Source organism: Scophthalmus maximus, chromosome 22 (genome assembly GCF_022379125.1).
Source record: "Scophthalmus maximus strain ysfricsl-2021 chromosome 22, ASM2237912v1, whole genome shotgun sequence".
In the NCBI taxonomy this organism is placed as follows: domain Eukaryota; kingdom Metazoa; phylum Chordata; class Actinopteri; order Pleuronectiformes; family Scophthalmidae; genus Scophthalmus; species Scophthalmus maximus.
Genome location: NC_061536.1, coordinates 13,084,763 through 13,100,518, shown reverse-complemented (window position 1 = coordinate 13,100,518; position 15,756 = coordinate 13,084,763). Strand labels below are relative to the sequence as shown.

Sequence of the window (15,756 nt, the reverse complement as noted above, 5' to 3'; positions counted from 1 at the left end):
TGGCCCACGAGCCGCACGATGTCAGACAAAACAGCCACGCAGCAGGTTGCAGAGTATAGTATAGTACTTATAAAAGGAAAGGTATTACAGAAGAGGGGGGGGGAAAGAACATATTGCTATTGATGAGGCTCGCCGGGCGCCATATTTTTCACCTCTCCTTCAAATCCACGCACGCCTCCCTCCCCTCCTGCGATGAACGCACAAAACACACTATATTCCACAAGAAATAATTGCTTTTGTCTGGAAGGAGTTTGGATCGGGGCTCCTCGGCGCTCGCCTTCATCTGGAGAGGGGGGCTGTTGAGGGACAACCGGTCGCTTCTTTATACGGCTGCTCCTCTCTCCTCCCTCCTCCCCCCCCCTCCCTTTTCTTCTTCCTCCCTCTTTCGCCTGTTGGACACGCGGATGTCATCTGTCAATGGGGAGTGGGCTTTTTTTTCCTAATTTTATGAGGGGCTCTCCCTTTGTGATGTGACCTGTGCCTGTGCATAGATGACATTAGAAAAAGCTGCAGCGGGCAACGGACATGCTCAGAATCGTAGGCTCAGCCAGAAGGACAAGGAGCAGCAGTAGTTCTCACAGTACTAGTACTCGAGCAGTAGTACTTGAAATCAAGGGATTTGCAAAATTAGTAGCACTATGACTATTATTAAATAATACTAGAGGCTGTAATATAAATAGAAGTTATAAAACTGGTTATAGTGTAATCAGAAGAGGAGTAGTAGTGGTAGTAGTAGTAGTAGTACAGGAAATTGCATCAGTATATATATTAGTACTAATACTAGCAGTTATAGGGCCTAGTAGGATAAGTAGCAGTACTACTAGAAACTGCAGCACCAGATAGAAATGTATAAATGGTTGTAAGAGATGACTACTAGTAGTTGTAGTGGAGAACCGTAATATTCACTATTGTTATGATGAATAGTAGTATATAATACCTACAATACAAATTATAAAAGCGGCTGTACTGTAGTATTACCAGTAGAGGAGTAGTGAAGTTGCGGTAAAGGCCACAGAAGCAGTGGAAGTATATAGTCACAGTATTGGTACTAATATAGTGGCCGTTATTGAGGAGTACTTATACTTGTAGGAGAAGACAGTCGTCGGAGTATTGATACTGCGAAGAGTTATAATGGCTTTAGTTGCAGGATTGGTACTGTAGCAGTTTAAATATTAATACTAAGATCGGTTGCAGCAATACTAGTACAGTAGTAGTATTGGCAACAGTATCAGTGTTACTATTAATATATAATGACTAAACTGAAGATAAAAATGTGGTAGTAGTAGTAGAAGTAGTAGTAATATATGCTGTTCATGCACAAATAATTGCAGTTCCATTGGTAGACATAATTGTACTACTTGTAGTTTTAGCTGTTCAAACCTAATAGTGGCAACAGAGCACCAGTATTGTAGTAATCTCACAGGTACTACTATACGACCTCACTGCTTTAATTGTGGTACACATCAGTGACCATCTGGTCAAATACCAACAGCAGTTTTCATGATTCTAGTACTTTATCAGAGTAGTAGCAGTGTAAAGATTCCGTCAGCTGCAGTAGTATCCGTAGTACTCGTAGTACAGAGTACTGCAGCATGTAAAGTGAGAGGATGCGGACATGATGCTGATGTTTGAGCCATACAGCAGATATAGTTTATATATTTGACTCTGTCTGTCTGTCTGTCTGTCTGTCTCTCCCTCCATCGACATTAGCATCGGCAACGAGCCCGAGGCCTTTTCTCCAAACATGAGGCCATAATTGATCGATAACTTATTAACAGCTGCAGTGTACACAGAGAGGGAAGGTGAGCGAGGTGTGTGTGTGTGTGTGTGTGTGTGTGTGTGTGTGTGTGTGCGTGTAGCAGGTCGATTTTCTTTCATTGACCGCGATATTTAGCGCATAGATTTTTCTATTTGAAAAAATCCATGACGGCGATAATCTGGAGTGTAAATGCGCAGCGCGGATTGAGGCGGTGCGTCCGACACCCGAGCGGTGCGCGAGGTGTGAGGAGAGGAGAGGGGAGGGGGGAGGGTGTGATGATGGCCCGGAGGCACCTCGGACACACACACACACACACACACACGCCGACCCTTGATGAAGAAAACACACACACGTCCAGATTCAGCTACTCAAATGACATTTTTACGCACATTTTACGCACGAACGTCTCCTTCCCCGAGCCGCCGGTATAAGGTACAATTACTACTGTAACACCCGCGGCTCGGCAGCCTCTGATTATTCACCTCTGTGTCAGAGGGTGAAAAAAAAAGAATACACTGGTCGAGTGCTGCAGGTGACCTTGCGTGGGTCAGACACACGTAGTCTAAATCTCTATGAGAGAGAGAGATAGAGAGAGAGAGAGAGACAGACAGACAGACAGACACACAGACAGACAGACAGACAGAGAGGTCCACCTGCTGAAATATACATCAAAGCCCCCCCCACTTTCCGAATTCATGTCCGCACATTGTGAAGAGCCGATCGATTTCTCGGAGGCCGGCGATGATGTGATTATTGGCTTCATTATAATGAAGTAATCAGAAGATCAATTGGCTGGATCTGCACGGGTCTTGTCCGGGATTACAGTGGCCAAAGAGAGTGTGTGTGTGTGTGTGTGTGTGTGTGTGTGTGTGTGTGTGTGTGTGTGGACTCCTGGAGATTCCACCCCGGGATGAAATGGACTTTAATATAATCCTCGTCAATATATTCTGTCCAGCATCTTTACAATTGGACTTCTATATTATGAATCTCGCCACGTGTTGTTATTTCAATACACACATCGTGTAAGAGATCTATGAGTGCCAGTGTGTGTGTTAGTGTGCATGTGTGTGTGTGTAGAGAGAGAGAGAGAGAGAGAAAGGGGGGATAGAGAGGGGAGGGAAGGGAATTGGGGTTCAGAAAAAACGGGGGGTTGGGTATCTCTGTGTCTGTCTCCTGGTCGGAGCGCTTCGTCGTGCCAGAGTGCGTTCAGGCTGCGCGGTGTCGGACCGAAACCACCGGGGTTCCCAAAAAATACACTGAGGGGGACGCGCGCGCGCACACACACACACACACACACGTCGGATACACGCAGAGAAAGAGAGAGATACACACCGACGGATGGCGGAGCAGAGCCAAAGAAAAGACTCTCCTGCGTAAAACAAGAAGGAGAAGAGGAAGAAGAAAAAAAAAAGGGGGTCTCGCTTTCGCCCCGCGTCTTTTTTCTCGCTTCGGCGTCACTGGAAGAGGAAACCCCGAGGACAGGTGCACTTATTGATATGGATTTATTCATTTATTTATGTATTGATTTTGCTCTAATTAGCGACCCGCGGTAGAGACGGAGGAGAGAGAGAGAGAGAGAGAGAGAGAGAGAGGCAGCACCGGGAGGAGAGGGAGGAGCGAAGGTCGGGACAGGAGGTGCCTGCGTCGTACACAACCTCATACTTTATCATTTGATTATTTCTTTTCTTTTTTTTTTACCAAATAATGCGTTTGCCTGTTTTATTTCGTGTGCGTGCACCAGCCAGCTACTAACCAAATCTTTACGCGAACCAAAAAGAAAAAAAAAGACAAAAAGCAGCAGCAACTCCAGCCCTGCCAGCAGCTTGTCCACATCGTTTCCATACCGAGGATTCCCCGGTGGACAGTTGCTTGTTTGAGGACTTTTCGTGACATTGCAGCAGCAGGAGGAGGAATCCGTCCCTGTTCTTTTGCCCCCAAAGAGAAACCAAAGCGAACCGAGGAGCAGGAGGAGGAGGAGGAGGACACCGACTGCGAGGCACCTGCGTCTTTTACGCACAGCTCGCCCGGAGCCCGCGAACGGAATCTAACCGTGTCTGCAGCCGAGAGGACCGGAGCAGCAGCTGTAACTGCACCGTGGACTCACATTCATGGTGCGAGATGGTCACAGACATCATCCATTGTCCGGACACGTGTTAGCCCGCGTGGATCAACACCGGTCTCTCTCTCTCTTTTACCAAAGCAACAGCAACAAAAACCAGCTCGTCGCTGCGCGCCCCTGCACATCCTTCTCCCAGCGTGTGTGTGTGTGTGACTAGTTTACTCCGAGAAGACACGAGGAAGAGGAGCATAACATCCATCTGCACTCCAGAGATAATCCAAAAAAACCAACCCCACAACAGAGAGATGTGAGACACCGAGGGAAGAAACCAAAAACCAAAAAGCCAAAAACCGAGTCTCCAGTCTCCAAGCGTCTTTACACAAACCTGGAGAGCAGAATCGACGAAGAACGACGGAAGGACATCGGATGAGAGAGGACGAAAGAGTGAGACTAAAATAAAAAAAGAGAAACTACAACAACGACGACCCCCAGGTCGACAGAGGACCATGTTTGTCCCCCTGCCGGTCCCCTTCGTCTTTCAGAGAACAGCGTCCGACTTCAGCGCCTGGAGACTCAAGTCCTCGCTGGCTCCAAGGTCCAGCCCCGGTAAGAGCCCCGGTCCTCCCCGGTCCTCCCTCACCGACCACCGAGCACCTACACACAGACTAAAGCTTAAGCTTCATTTTCAAACATTAAATAGGTTCAATTAACAATTACAGAATTAGATTATCTTGGTTCCACCTCAAAGGAAGGTCAAAAGAAACTACAGGCTTAGATCATCTTCTCCTTCTTTTTTAAACTTTTAATTAATATAATTGACTAACTATGACCTAACACACAACTTGCACTTTAACACACACATTTGCCATATTTACATTTTGTTTTATTGCTCTTTAAAAATAAGCACCTGCAAAGTTATTGGACATCTCATGAAGCCTTCAGACGTAATTTATGTTTTTATGAGCTGAAGATATTTTTTCAACTGTGGAGAAATAAAAAAAATGTTCTTGTCTTATGAATTAGTGATGATTCTCCTTATGAAAACAAGTGAAAGTATTATTTTATTCCCCTGAAGGAGAACTTGAACACTAAATGTCTCGTTATATTTGCCCCCGCACGAGATGAAGCTGAATTTATTCCTTTAAAAAAAAAAGAAGCAAAGTTAGAAATGGAAATACTTACTCGCATATACATCCGACATGTAAAACACACACCCACCCAGAATATTTGGTGGTCTGCATGAATATACGTCTCATTAGCGTCCGTCACCGTCTCACAGCGGCGCCTCATCTTTCCCCCTCTCTCATTCATGGCCATCCATCTCCACCTCCATCCCGTCTGTCTCCTCTCCTCCACGTCTCCTCGCCATCCTCTCCTCTCCTCTCCTCTTCCTCCAGCCTCCTCTCGGTCCAGGTTAGGGGGGGGAATATTCATTGTCATCTATCGATCAGGGGGTATTGATCTCTGACGGGGTAGCCACATTGGGAAAACAGGAGTTGGCAGACGGGAGAAGAAGAAAACTTTGGAGACGGTGTGAGAAGAAAAAGAATGAAGTGGCAATCCGTGCAAGACAGAAATTTAGATGCGCGTCAAGTTGAAAACTAATTTCTTTTCATTCTGTAGCTTTGTTCTGTAGCAATCCTTGTAATTGGCCGATCGCTGAAGCGATCTGTAAGGGGGGGGTCGGTCGATCAGTAATGACCTCATCATGTCTTCACGCCGCACGTTTAATACCTTCATGATCACCGTGACTTGCTAAGTGAGATCAATAATCGTGGTTGTTTCTTTTCAACCCCCGGTGTAATCTCCCTATAATCTGCGATGGTTGTATGCAGCATCATATCACCGTACATTTATTATATAGGGTCACTGCATGTACGGTGTACACGTGGAAATGAACGCGTTGTCTTTCATAGATCTAAAGTATTATACTCTAATCTTCATTAACCAAACCTTTCTTTCATCTGCTAGAGGTCAAAGGTCACCAGTTTTGTTTTTTAATCCGCCTGCGTCTGTTTGTTTGTCTTCCCACCTGCTGGAGTATATGTATATACATGTATATATCTTTTTTTTTTTACTTTAGCGACCCGCTGGTCAGATAAACGGCGTGCGTGTGTGCTGAGGTGTGTGCACATATTTGAGTGGGGCAGCGGCGGAGGCTCCCCCTGTCCCTCCATCGACTTAATCCATCCAGGCGGAAATTTCAAATGACAGATGTGAGAGGGGGGTGGGGGGGTGATAGGTGTGTATGCCGAGCCGTGCCGTGCCGTGCCGTGCCGAGCCATGCGGGGGTAATTCAGGCTATCACCTTAAGTAGGTGTCAGGAGGAGAAAAATGGTTGAGGTTTTAATGAGAGCGGCGTTGACAGGCGACATATAACCACTGGCTTCTGTTTGGTAAAGAAGAGGGAGGGGTGCGGGGGTCAATCTCTCTGTTGGTCCTTTAAGGAATTAAAGTAAAAGACGCGACGACAGAACGAGAGGCGGCGGCCTGGGAGTGAATGATTGAACGAGTGAGGGAGTGAATCGATGAATAATAAACGGGCGAGAAGGTTAAAGTAGCAGTTTAGCAAATTAGCAGGTGGCGGAAGAGTCGGGTGGGTGAGTTGACATGAATCAAAATAATATGCATAGTGAATAAAGAAGAACAGGCGGCTGCAAAGTAGAGAACGAAGGAATCGAGGAAGTGAACGTTTTTAACAAATGAAAAAAAAAAAGAGATGAAAATGAGAAGTGTCTACTACTTTAAGTGAAACACGTCGGTGTGATAAACCTCCAACACACCAGAGAAATAAACTGTGTGGAAGAGCAGAGGCTCGTCCCTCCTCGTCCCCCCTCCTCGTCCCCCCTCCTCGTCCCCCCTCGTCCCCCCTCGTCCCCCCTCGTCCCCCCTCGTCCCTCCTCGTCCCTCCTCGTCCCCCCCTCCTCGTCCCCCCTCGTCCCCCCTCGTCCCCCCTCGTCCCTCCTCGTCCCTCCTCGTCCCACCCTCCTCGTCCCCCCTCCTCGTCCCCCCTCGTCCCCCCTCGTCCCTCCTCGTCCCCCCTCGTCCCCCCTCGTCCCTCCTCGTCCCTCCTCGTCCCCCCCTCCTCGTCCCCCCTCCTCGTCCCCCCTCGTCCCCCCTCGTCCCTCCTCGTCCCCCCTCGTCCCTCCTCGTCCCCCCTCGTCCCCCCTCGTCCCTCCTCGTCCCCCCTCGTCCCTCCTCGTCCCCCCCCCCTTTTTTCCTCTTTTCTCCGTCTTTCATCCTCAATCTCTGGAGACAGAGAGAGAGAGACTCAGAATCCTGTTTCCTCCTCGCTCGCCCGCTCTCTCTCTCTCTCTCTCTCTCTCTCTCTCTCTCTCTCTCTCTCTCTCTCTCTCTCTCTCTCTCATTTCTATGAAGTATTCACTTGACACCAAAGCCTTTTCAGTAAAATGCAAACTCTACTTTCTTTCTCTCCCTCTCGTCTCTCGTCTCTCGTCTCTCGTCTCTCGTCTCGTTCCCTGCGGACACAGGGAGGTTGTTGAATTGGATTTGCCCTGTGTGGTTTGGCACCGGCCCCTTAAGCCACTTTAGCGCTAAGACTGTTACCCACAATTCCCTGTCTCTCTCTCTCTCTCTCTCTCTCTCTCTCTCTCCGGTCTGCGCCTTTTGACCAAGGTGTGCATGTGTGCACGATTACCTGAACCTGTGTGTGTGTGTGTGTGTGTGTGTGTGTGTGTGTGTGTGTGTGTGTGTGTGTGTGTGTGTGTGTGTGTGTGTCGCCGCGAGGAAAGACGGGGAGTCAGGGGTCTCAGATGAGATGAGTGAGGGTCAGTGCTGCAGGACGAGGGGCAGCGGCGTTAAACAGCAGACGCCAGCAGACAGTGGCTCTACACTGGATCTGAACTGACTGAGGGCTTATGTTTTTTGTCAGCTCGACTCTTTAACACTTACATACAGTGCGAGGAGAGAGAGCTGCTCGCCTCAGCTCAGCTCAACTGGGCCTGTAAGACGCGCGACAACGATTATTGTCATTATGGATTAATCTGTCGATTTTTTTGCTCGACTCGTCCATCGGTCGCTTGGTTCATAAAATGGTGAAAAATGTCAAACCGTGTTTCCCCCAAACCCCCAAGATCATGTTCTGTCTCGCCCGCAAACCAAAAATATCAGTTTGGCCGCAGAAGAAAACGGCGATTCGTCAAATCTTCACACTCGCTCACTCCAGCACTGGACAGACGAGCCCGTGTAAAGTGAGTGGTTCCTACGAGGTCATGAGATACGCAGGTCCAGTTCTTTTGGAGTCAAACGTCTTGTGTGACGTCGTAATGGATCTAAATTGTCCTTAGCAACGCTTTTTGTATTTGTATTTGTGCAAACGTGACGATTTGAATTCCTCACACTTTTAAACAAGAGCGTCAGGAAGTGGAAAAAATGGATTATTCCTCAGTTACACTCTTTTAGTCCGAAGAAATGAATCTCCCCCTTGTGTTTTCTTTGTCGTTCACTCGACATCACTGCACTGGTGCCAACCATCAACCGCCGGGATTTGTCGCTGACGAGCGGAGGCTGATGTTTCTCGGCGTCAGATCTTCGCGTCTCGCTCCGAGATCTGACCCGGCTCCGTCTCCGTCTCCAGTGCCGTGTGGTGTTTTTCAGAGGGCAGGCAGGCAGGCGGGGGCGGAGAGGGACCCGTGGCCGCCGCCGCCGCCGCCGTCGCGGTCCCCGCCGCAGTCCCCGCTCTGCACCACAACAAAGGAAAATCTAAATGCTCTTTTTATTTTATGTACAGTGCAGTAAAAAAAAATCCTCCAGGCCCGCTGTGGCCCACATAAAAACTGAGAGCTGTCAAACTCGCAGAGGAGGAGGAGGAGGAGGAGGAGGAGGCGCACGTCCAGGATGGAGAGGGGATGGTTTATTTATGTTGGCTATTCCCGAAAAGAAATGGCCTCTCGTCCCGCCTCTGGTCGCGCGGCTCGCTGTTTATTTGAACTCTCCGGTCGAACCTGGTCGTTCTGCTGTCGGCTCCCTCGTCGCGTTGACTTCGCTCGCGGTCTACGTTAGCAAACGACTGGAGAAAAAAAAATCAGGAGGGGCGCGCGATCAAACGCAGAGTGGAGATATTTTACGCGGGTGCGATTAAAAATACAACAAAGACGACAAACAAACAAACAGACGGAGGGATCTCGTGATGTGGCATCCAAATTGCCGCCGCGGAACAGGACCGAGGCGACGGGATTCTACTCTTTCCTCTTTTTTTTGTTCCATTCTATTGTTTCACAGCAGCGCAGAGAAACTTTGTTCTATTGCAGAGTCCAAAGCGCAGGCCTCCAGCCCACACACACACACACACACACACACACACACAAAGTGCTCCATGCTGCTCGATAACTACCTCCTCTCACACCCAGGATCTTCACCTCGTGGTGCCCAGGAGGGGGGCTGCGGTGATGGGCCACACAGAACCGGGGCCAAAGCAAAGGCCCCTGTGTCTGGATTAATTGGCTCAGTTTTTGTGTGTGTGTGTGTGCGTGTCGTGGTGTATGAGGCAGGGTTGTCGTTTCTCAATGAGCAGGTCAGAAAAGTAGCTGAGGGAGGGAGGTGGGAATGTGAACTATGTCTCTGCGTTCTGTGGCTGCGGCCGTGTGCAGTTCACCCAGAGAGAAAATTGCTGCATTTTTGCATGTGTGTGTGTGTGTGTGTGTGTGTGTGTGTGTGTGTGTGTGTGTGTGTGTGTGTGTGTGTGTGTGTGTGTGTGTGTGTGTGTGTGTGTGTGTGTGTGTGTGTGTGTGTGTGTGTGTGTGTGTGTGTGTGTGTGTGTGTGTGTGTGTGTGTGTGTGTGACCGGCCCCGCGTGCGAGCCGGCAGAGAGGTAGACGATCCAATAATTGCACGTTGAGGTCGGTTATGGATCGTTCCCGGCGTGTGTGGTTTATCTGGAAGCCACAAGCAGCTCATAGCTGCTCATTGTGTGAGTGGTTTTAACCTTCCACCGCTATTGATCAGCCGGCATTGACCACTCTCCCGCCACCCCGTGTGTGTGTGTGTGTGTGGGTGTGTGGGTGGTGACATGAAAGGCCGCGGTGGATGTGTGGGAATGCGAGGAACTGTGTGTATGTCAGGACACCTGCGTCTGTGCGCGCGTGTGTGTGTATGGATCAGATTTTAAAAGGGGCAGCGCTGTTGTTGGCGAGTCCCGGTGCTAACGTGATTGGGAATGACAAAGCGTCCAGGCAGGTTTGTTAGCTCCATAATGGGGAATCAATAGACACAACACAGATGTCAATACAACATGCTTTATTGCGTTAAGCTGCCTCACCCCCACCGTGGGCTCTGCTCGCGCGCACACACACACACACACACACACACACACACACACACACACACACACACACACACAAACACACACAAACTCCGTCCGAGGACGTGTCAGCTCGGTTTTTGTCACCTGAAACACATGAACACTTGTGCACTTGAAATATTTATCGCACACTTAAACATACGCACCGACACGCTGGAAAAACAGTTTGTAGATGTCGCTGCCTTCACACACACACACACACACACACACACACTAACACACACACTTGCTGTATATATTTTCCTATCTTCTGAACGTTTCCTATCTGACACAACGTAAGTTTTGCTGTTGTAGGTTTTTTTTTTCTTTTACTACATTTCCCATGATTCACAGTGAAAACTACCGCGACATCAGTTATTTCTTAATCCGTTTGAGAAGTTCATCTAGCGATAAAGCTATTCATGCTCAGGAGGTTTTTATTTAAATTTAATTACAACCTTGTTTAGGTCAAATAAAATAAAAACATTGGAGGGAAGTTGCTATTTCAAACAAATCATAAAACAGGTCACTTCCTGTGCACCACAGGAAAAACATGGAAATATTTTTTTCCCACATAATTTCCCCCGTAATTTAAGATAAATTTTGTGATAGCAGTAAAAGAAAATTTATCACGGCTTCATCAAGATAAAGTAGGTTATCTGTTGTCAGCTGATGTTTCCTGAATCATACATGTACATGTATTACACACTTCCTTCATGTGTGCACAAACCTTTGTCTGCAGCAGTGAACACGCACACGCACACGCACACGCACTCGCACACGCACGCTGTATCATCTTATGTTGCACACAGAATGATAAAAGTCATTTCGCGCCGCCGACGCCTCCCGCTGTGCAGACATGACACGTACGCGCTCGCGTTCGACCGAATGTGGCCACCTGAACTCTGCTTCCCCTCTGTACGTCGGCTCACAACTGCCATCGTTACCGTAGAAACGTTCAGAGGCCATTAGACACGCACACACGTATGGAAGGAAAGGAATCGAGGTAAACATTGTCCTCCTCCACACACACACACACACACACACACACACCAGTGGACAGGCATCCTTCGTCTTGTGCTCTTGATGGCCACAAAGACCATTAAGGGCTAAATTGGCTGTACTCAGGCTATATTTGACTGCCCCGTGGGTCTCGCGCTCTTTGGGTATGTAATCGGCAATCACATGTAAGTGTGTGTGCGCGCGCGCGTGTGTGTGTTTGTGAGGACATCTCCAGCATGTCTGCGCATGTAAACACCAGACGAGTACCTGTGTACTTACTGTGGGTACTTATTTCTGGTGTGTGTGTGTACAAATTGGTGTTTCCCTAATGGCTTGTCTCATCACTTGTGTGCATGTAAGTGTGTAGATATATATAAATAAACATATATATATATATATAAATATATACATAGGCCAGTGTCCATTCTACGCCCCCGCTCTCCTGAATGACTCGCCGCCGCAGCGGGGGACCTTTTTTTTTTGGTTTAACACCGATGCACACGTCTGATCGAATGCACTCACCGTGCGCCGGGCCTTTGTCCGACGAGGTGTCCGTCGATAGGTTTTCTCCTCGGCAACACACACAATCACCGTAAAGAAGCCCGGTGCCTGTTCATTCGTCTCGCAGCCCCCCCCCCCCCACCTCGTTCCCTCGTTCCCTCGTTTCTCTCTCCCTCCATCTTCTTCTAATTCTCCTTCGCGCCACCGGCCGCGATTCGGGCCCCGAGGAAGGGAAGGTTAGAGAGGAGAGGAAACGAGAGGGCGAGAGCGAGAGGAGAAGGGGCCCCGAGGCTGTTTAAGTGATTAGCGGCTGGTCTGAGGTCAGAGCTTCAGATTCACCTTCTAATGAAGCAGAATAATTAGGTGTCACAGGAATCAGTGGTGTGTGTGTGTGTATGTGTGTGTGTGTGTGTGTGTGTGTGTGTGTGTGTGAGGTTGAACTTGCGAATGTTCTTTTTTCCCCCTGTTTCTTTGTTAGCGCTTGTTATTTGCTGAAGTGCTTATCTTCACACGACCTGCATTAATTTGACAATTCTTTTTAAAAAAGCGGATGGAACATTTCAAAAAAAGTTTCCGGACAAATTGTAAACTCTCACGTTTTCCAGGTAAATTGGTTTCTTGGCCTCACGTAACCCTCCCAAGGATTCACCTATGGAGACTTTGAACTCACCAAGTTTCACGGCTGCGGCTGAAAAATGATAATCGCCTTATGCTGTTAATCCCAGATCCAGATCACCAACCAGTATGTGATCTGTGTGTGTGTGTGTGTGTGTGTGTGTGTGTGTCCACAAGAGGAATCTGTGGCTCGTGTTTTTTTAAAACAGTCCGTTGCCACAAACACAAAGGAGCTAACTCAGTAGCAGGGAAATACCACATGTGTTTCTGTGAATAAAATATATATAAATATAAACCACATTTAAATCCACTTGATCTTCGATCAAGAACCATGAATTAGTTCCTCGGAAATGTTAAATTTGTCCGGAACCGCGACAGAATGTATTGGGATCTTTGTTGGCCCGCGTCGCACCTTTCCACCAAGTTCCGTCGAAATCCGTTCTGCAGTGTTTTGTCTAATCCTGCTAACTAACCAACTAACTCAAAATCCACGGCGGTGGCATTGCGTCATGGAAAACAGACGTGTGTATCACGTGTTCAAAGAACATAGTAACTTGGATTTGGATTTGTGCGCGTGTGCGATCTCCAGCCGCCTCTGCGCTCTTACGTCCGTCAGCGCCCGCTGCCGCCGCCGCCGCGTGTCGTACAGAAGTGCCGGTCTTTTGTGCGAACCTGAAGGCAGTGATCTTGTTCCCCTGGCTCGCATGAATAGAGAGAGAGAGCGGAGCTTAAGGATGCTGTCCTCCTTCACAGGTCGCTGACATAATGAAGCCAGTGTGTGATCTCACACAGAAGGCGTGTGTGCGTGTGTGTGTGTGTGTGTGTGTGTGTGTGTGTGTGTGTGTGTTTTCTGTGTGTGTGTGTGTGTGTGTGTGTGTGTGGAAGTGTGAGTAAGCTCGTCCTGATGCCGGCTCCTGCCATCTCAAAGCTGTACGCCTTTTTTTATATGGAGATTAAAATGACAAAGCCGTGGATAACCAGATCGGTGTGTGTGTGTGTGTGTGTGTGTGTGTGTGTTCCCCGTGTCTGTGTACCTGACTTCACTCTCCTCCCTGAGTGTTTGCATGTTTATGTGCGCGGCTGTAATGTAATCTCGCCGCTTGCAGCGCCGCAGGGACGTTTTACGCTCGCCAACATGGTTTGTATCGAATAAACCACACACGGAGAAGCAGCGCGTGTCCTTTGTGCGGCCTCTTTGCATGTCTGCAAGTATGTGTGTGTGTGTGTGTGTGTGTGTGCTCCTAGGCAATATGAATCCCCACAGCCGACAATGCGTTTCTTGCCCACCGCCGATACATTTAGCTAATAAAGTGGGGCTAGTTAGATTGGATTCCACCTCTTTTGTCTCCTTCCTGTCTCCGTCCTTCCCCTTGGCTGGTGGTCAGCGCTGTTTTTTGGGGGAGAAGAGTGGAGATTTAGTTAGGACCCCCCCCCTCACAATTTAATTTAACGGACAGGAGTTATGATAATGAATGTGGGGTGGAGAGCAGGGGCGTGTGGGGCGATCGCAGGATGGATAGGAAGGAATGGAGGGGGTCCCTATTTACCTCCGGAACACTACGTCCTTCCTCTCTTTCCCCCCCCCGACCCCTCCCTCCCCTTCAGTCTCATCGAGGGAGCAGCGGTGGGGACTGTTGAGGGTTGTTTTTTTTTTTTGTGAAAAACATAATATCATGCAGAATGGGTAGGTGGTGGGGGGCAGCGGAGGGAGGGGGGGCTGTATGTATGCACAGAGACAGACGTAAATGACAACAATGGAGGATGGAGGGAGAAAGGAGGGGCCGGGGGGTGAGCAGGCGCTGGGTCTGACCCTTTTTAATAAATCTGAGTGCTCTGGTTAGTGCTTCAATCTGCTAGCCTCAAGTAACCCCCCTACCCACATTACACACAGACACACTTTCAAATACATACAGGCACTTACTCCCCGTGACTCATTCTCACCCGCATGTGCCGTCGCCTGACGACGAGCTCAAGGGCTTTCAGGAGGTGTTTTCATCCCGGGCGCACAGCTGCCGCCGCGGCCGGCGACACGAGCAGAACACGTGAAGTGGGATGGTTTCTGTTTGCTAGGTGCGGTGTGAATTTATTCTTTATTATTCTGTTCTTCGCTCCGTCTTCCGTTGCCAACAAGTACCTGGATGGACTGGATCTAATGCTCGCAGCGTCCAGTTCGTGCCCTTGCTCGGTGCCTGGTGAGTCAAAACGAGACTAAACTGGCTCACGCTGAAAAGTAAAATGGCCTCCACAATCCGAGGGACGTCTGAGGGCGGCAACACGCCACTGGCAACCCGATAGGAATGAGGTTCATTGGTTCGTCTCCTGCAATTCTAAAGATGGCAGACAATCGACGTAACATCTCATGTATTTTCTCTGATTTGACACTTTAAAAGTACTTGGTGCATACTCCTGTTAGGTTTTTCCTTCTCAGATCAAGACGAATGTGAATTATTCCCTGGGAAATCGGTTCAAAAGTCGCCCCACAAGATCATGGCAGGTCAAAGAAAGCGTTCCAGATCCGCGTCAAACTTCACTGGGTTCTCTCTCGGCCCGTGTCCCGTCCTTCCACCGAGCTTCGTCGAAGTGCGTTCAGTATTTTTTTCTCTAATCCTCCTGACAAACAAACCAACAAACAATTGGACCGGGGTGAAAACATAACCTCCCCCCCTGTACCTCACATTTCTGGGTCCATTTAGTCGTGTGAAGGTGCCATTTTCCTATTCGTCACATAACTTGGCCCAGTGCAGATGGGCCTGGTGTCCAGCAGCTACAGTCACAGGAGTGTGATGACAGGAATCTCCCACCTGCCGGAGACATTACCCGTAAACATCGGGTGTCGCCCGGATGGAAAGAGCAACGGCCTCTTTCTGTCGACAATTTGGTTTAACGACGACCACTCGGGCGCGTCCCTCGTCCATCAGACGTGCTTCCTGTTCTCCATCCGGTTCTTTCCGGGATTCTTGGAACCGTGGTTGCACTCGGATAATTGAGGGTTGTTGCACAAGGAACAACCAAAGTAAAGTAAACTAAACAGTAGTAGCAACATGGTGGATCGCATTGATCCGCTGCAGATGTTTGTCCCGTTATCACAGATGTGGCATCAGTCGGCAGGCGACTGCTCGCGCGCCTTTCCCATCAATCTCTCACGTAGCTTTTTCATTGTTTCATCGGTGTCTGACGGAAACCAACTTTTCAAGTTCCAGGTCAAATTCATGTTTGGTCCAGATGCTCGAAACGGTTCAAATTTACAGTAGCTGCGAGAACTGGAGAAGGAAAATGTTGCGTGTGGGCGTAAAAGTGAAATAAGTGCGGTTTGTGTTAATGTTCCGATACGTAAATCTTACAAACAGCCCGTGACTAGATTTTTTGAAATCGAAAAAGTCTTTTGACGCATGTTGACATTTGTTGAGGAAACAGAAGACGAAGCAGGAACATTGCAGTAAACATGATGAGAAGGACAGAATATGTAAAACGAAAAGCTCTTTTCAGCAGAAACAAAGCAGTTTTTTAAGATGTTGTTTGTTTT

The 15,756-nt window shown here is 48.6% G+C and overlaps 1 protein-coding gene across 7 annotated transcripts in view; it reads left to right on the top strand.

Annotated features, from left to right (window-relative positions):
• The window catches only part of LOC118291900 (POU domain, class 2, transcription factor 2), an 80,335-nt gene that overhangs the window by 16,335 nt on the left and 48,244 nt on the right, over positions 1 to 15,756 (top strand). The window contains exon 1 of one of the 7 annotated variants that reach the window (XM_035620404.2): positions 2,953 to 4,424. The exons of 4 other annotated variants lie outside the window; for them this stretch is intronic. In XM_035620404.2, coding sequence (XP_035476297.2) covers positions 4,325 to 4,424 — 100 coding nt within the window. In that variant the 5' untranslated portion in view covers positions 2,953 to 4,324. Of the gene's footprint in view, positions 1 to 2,952; positions 4,425 to 15,756 lie in introns of those variants that run through there. 2 more of the 7 variants (XM_035620409.2, XM_035620410.2) reach the window with 2 other exon arrangements.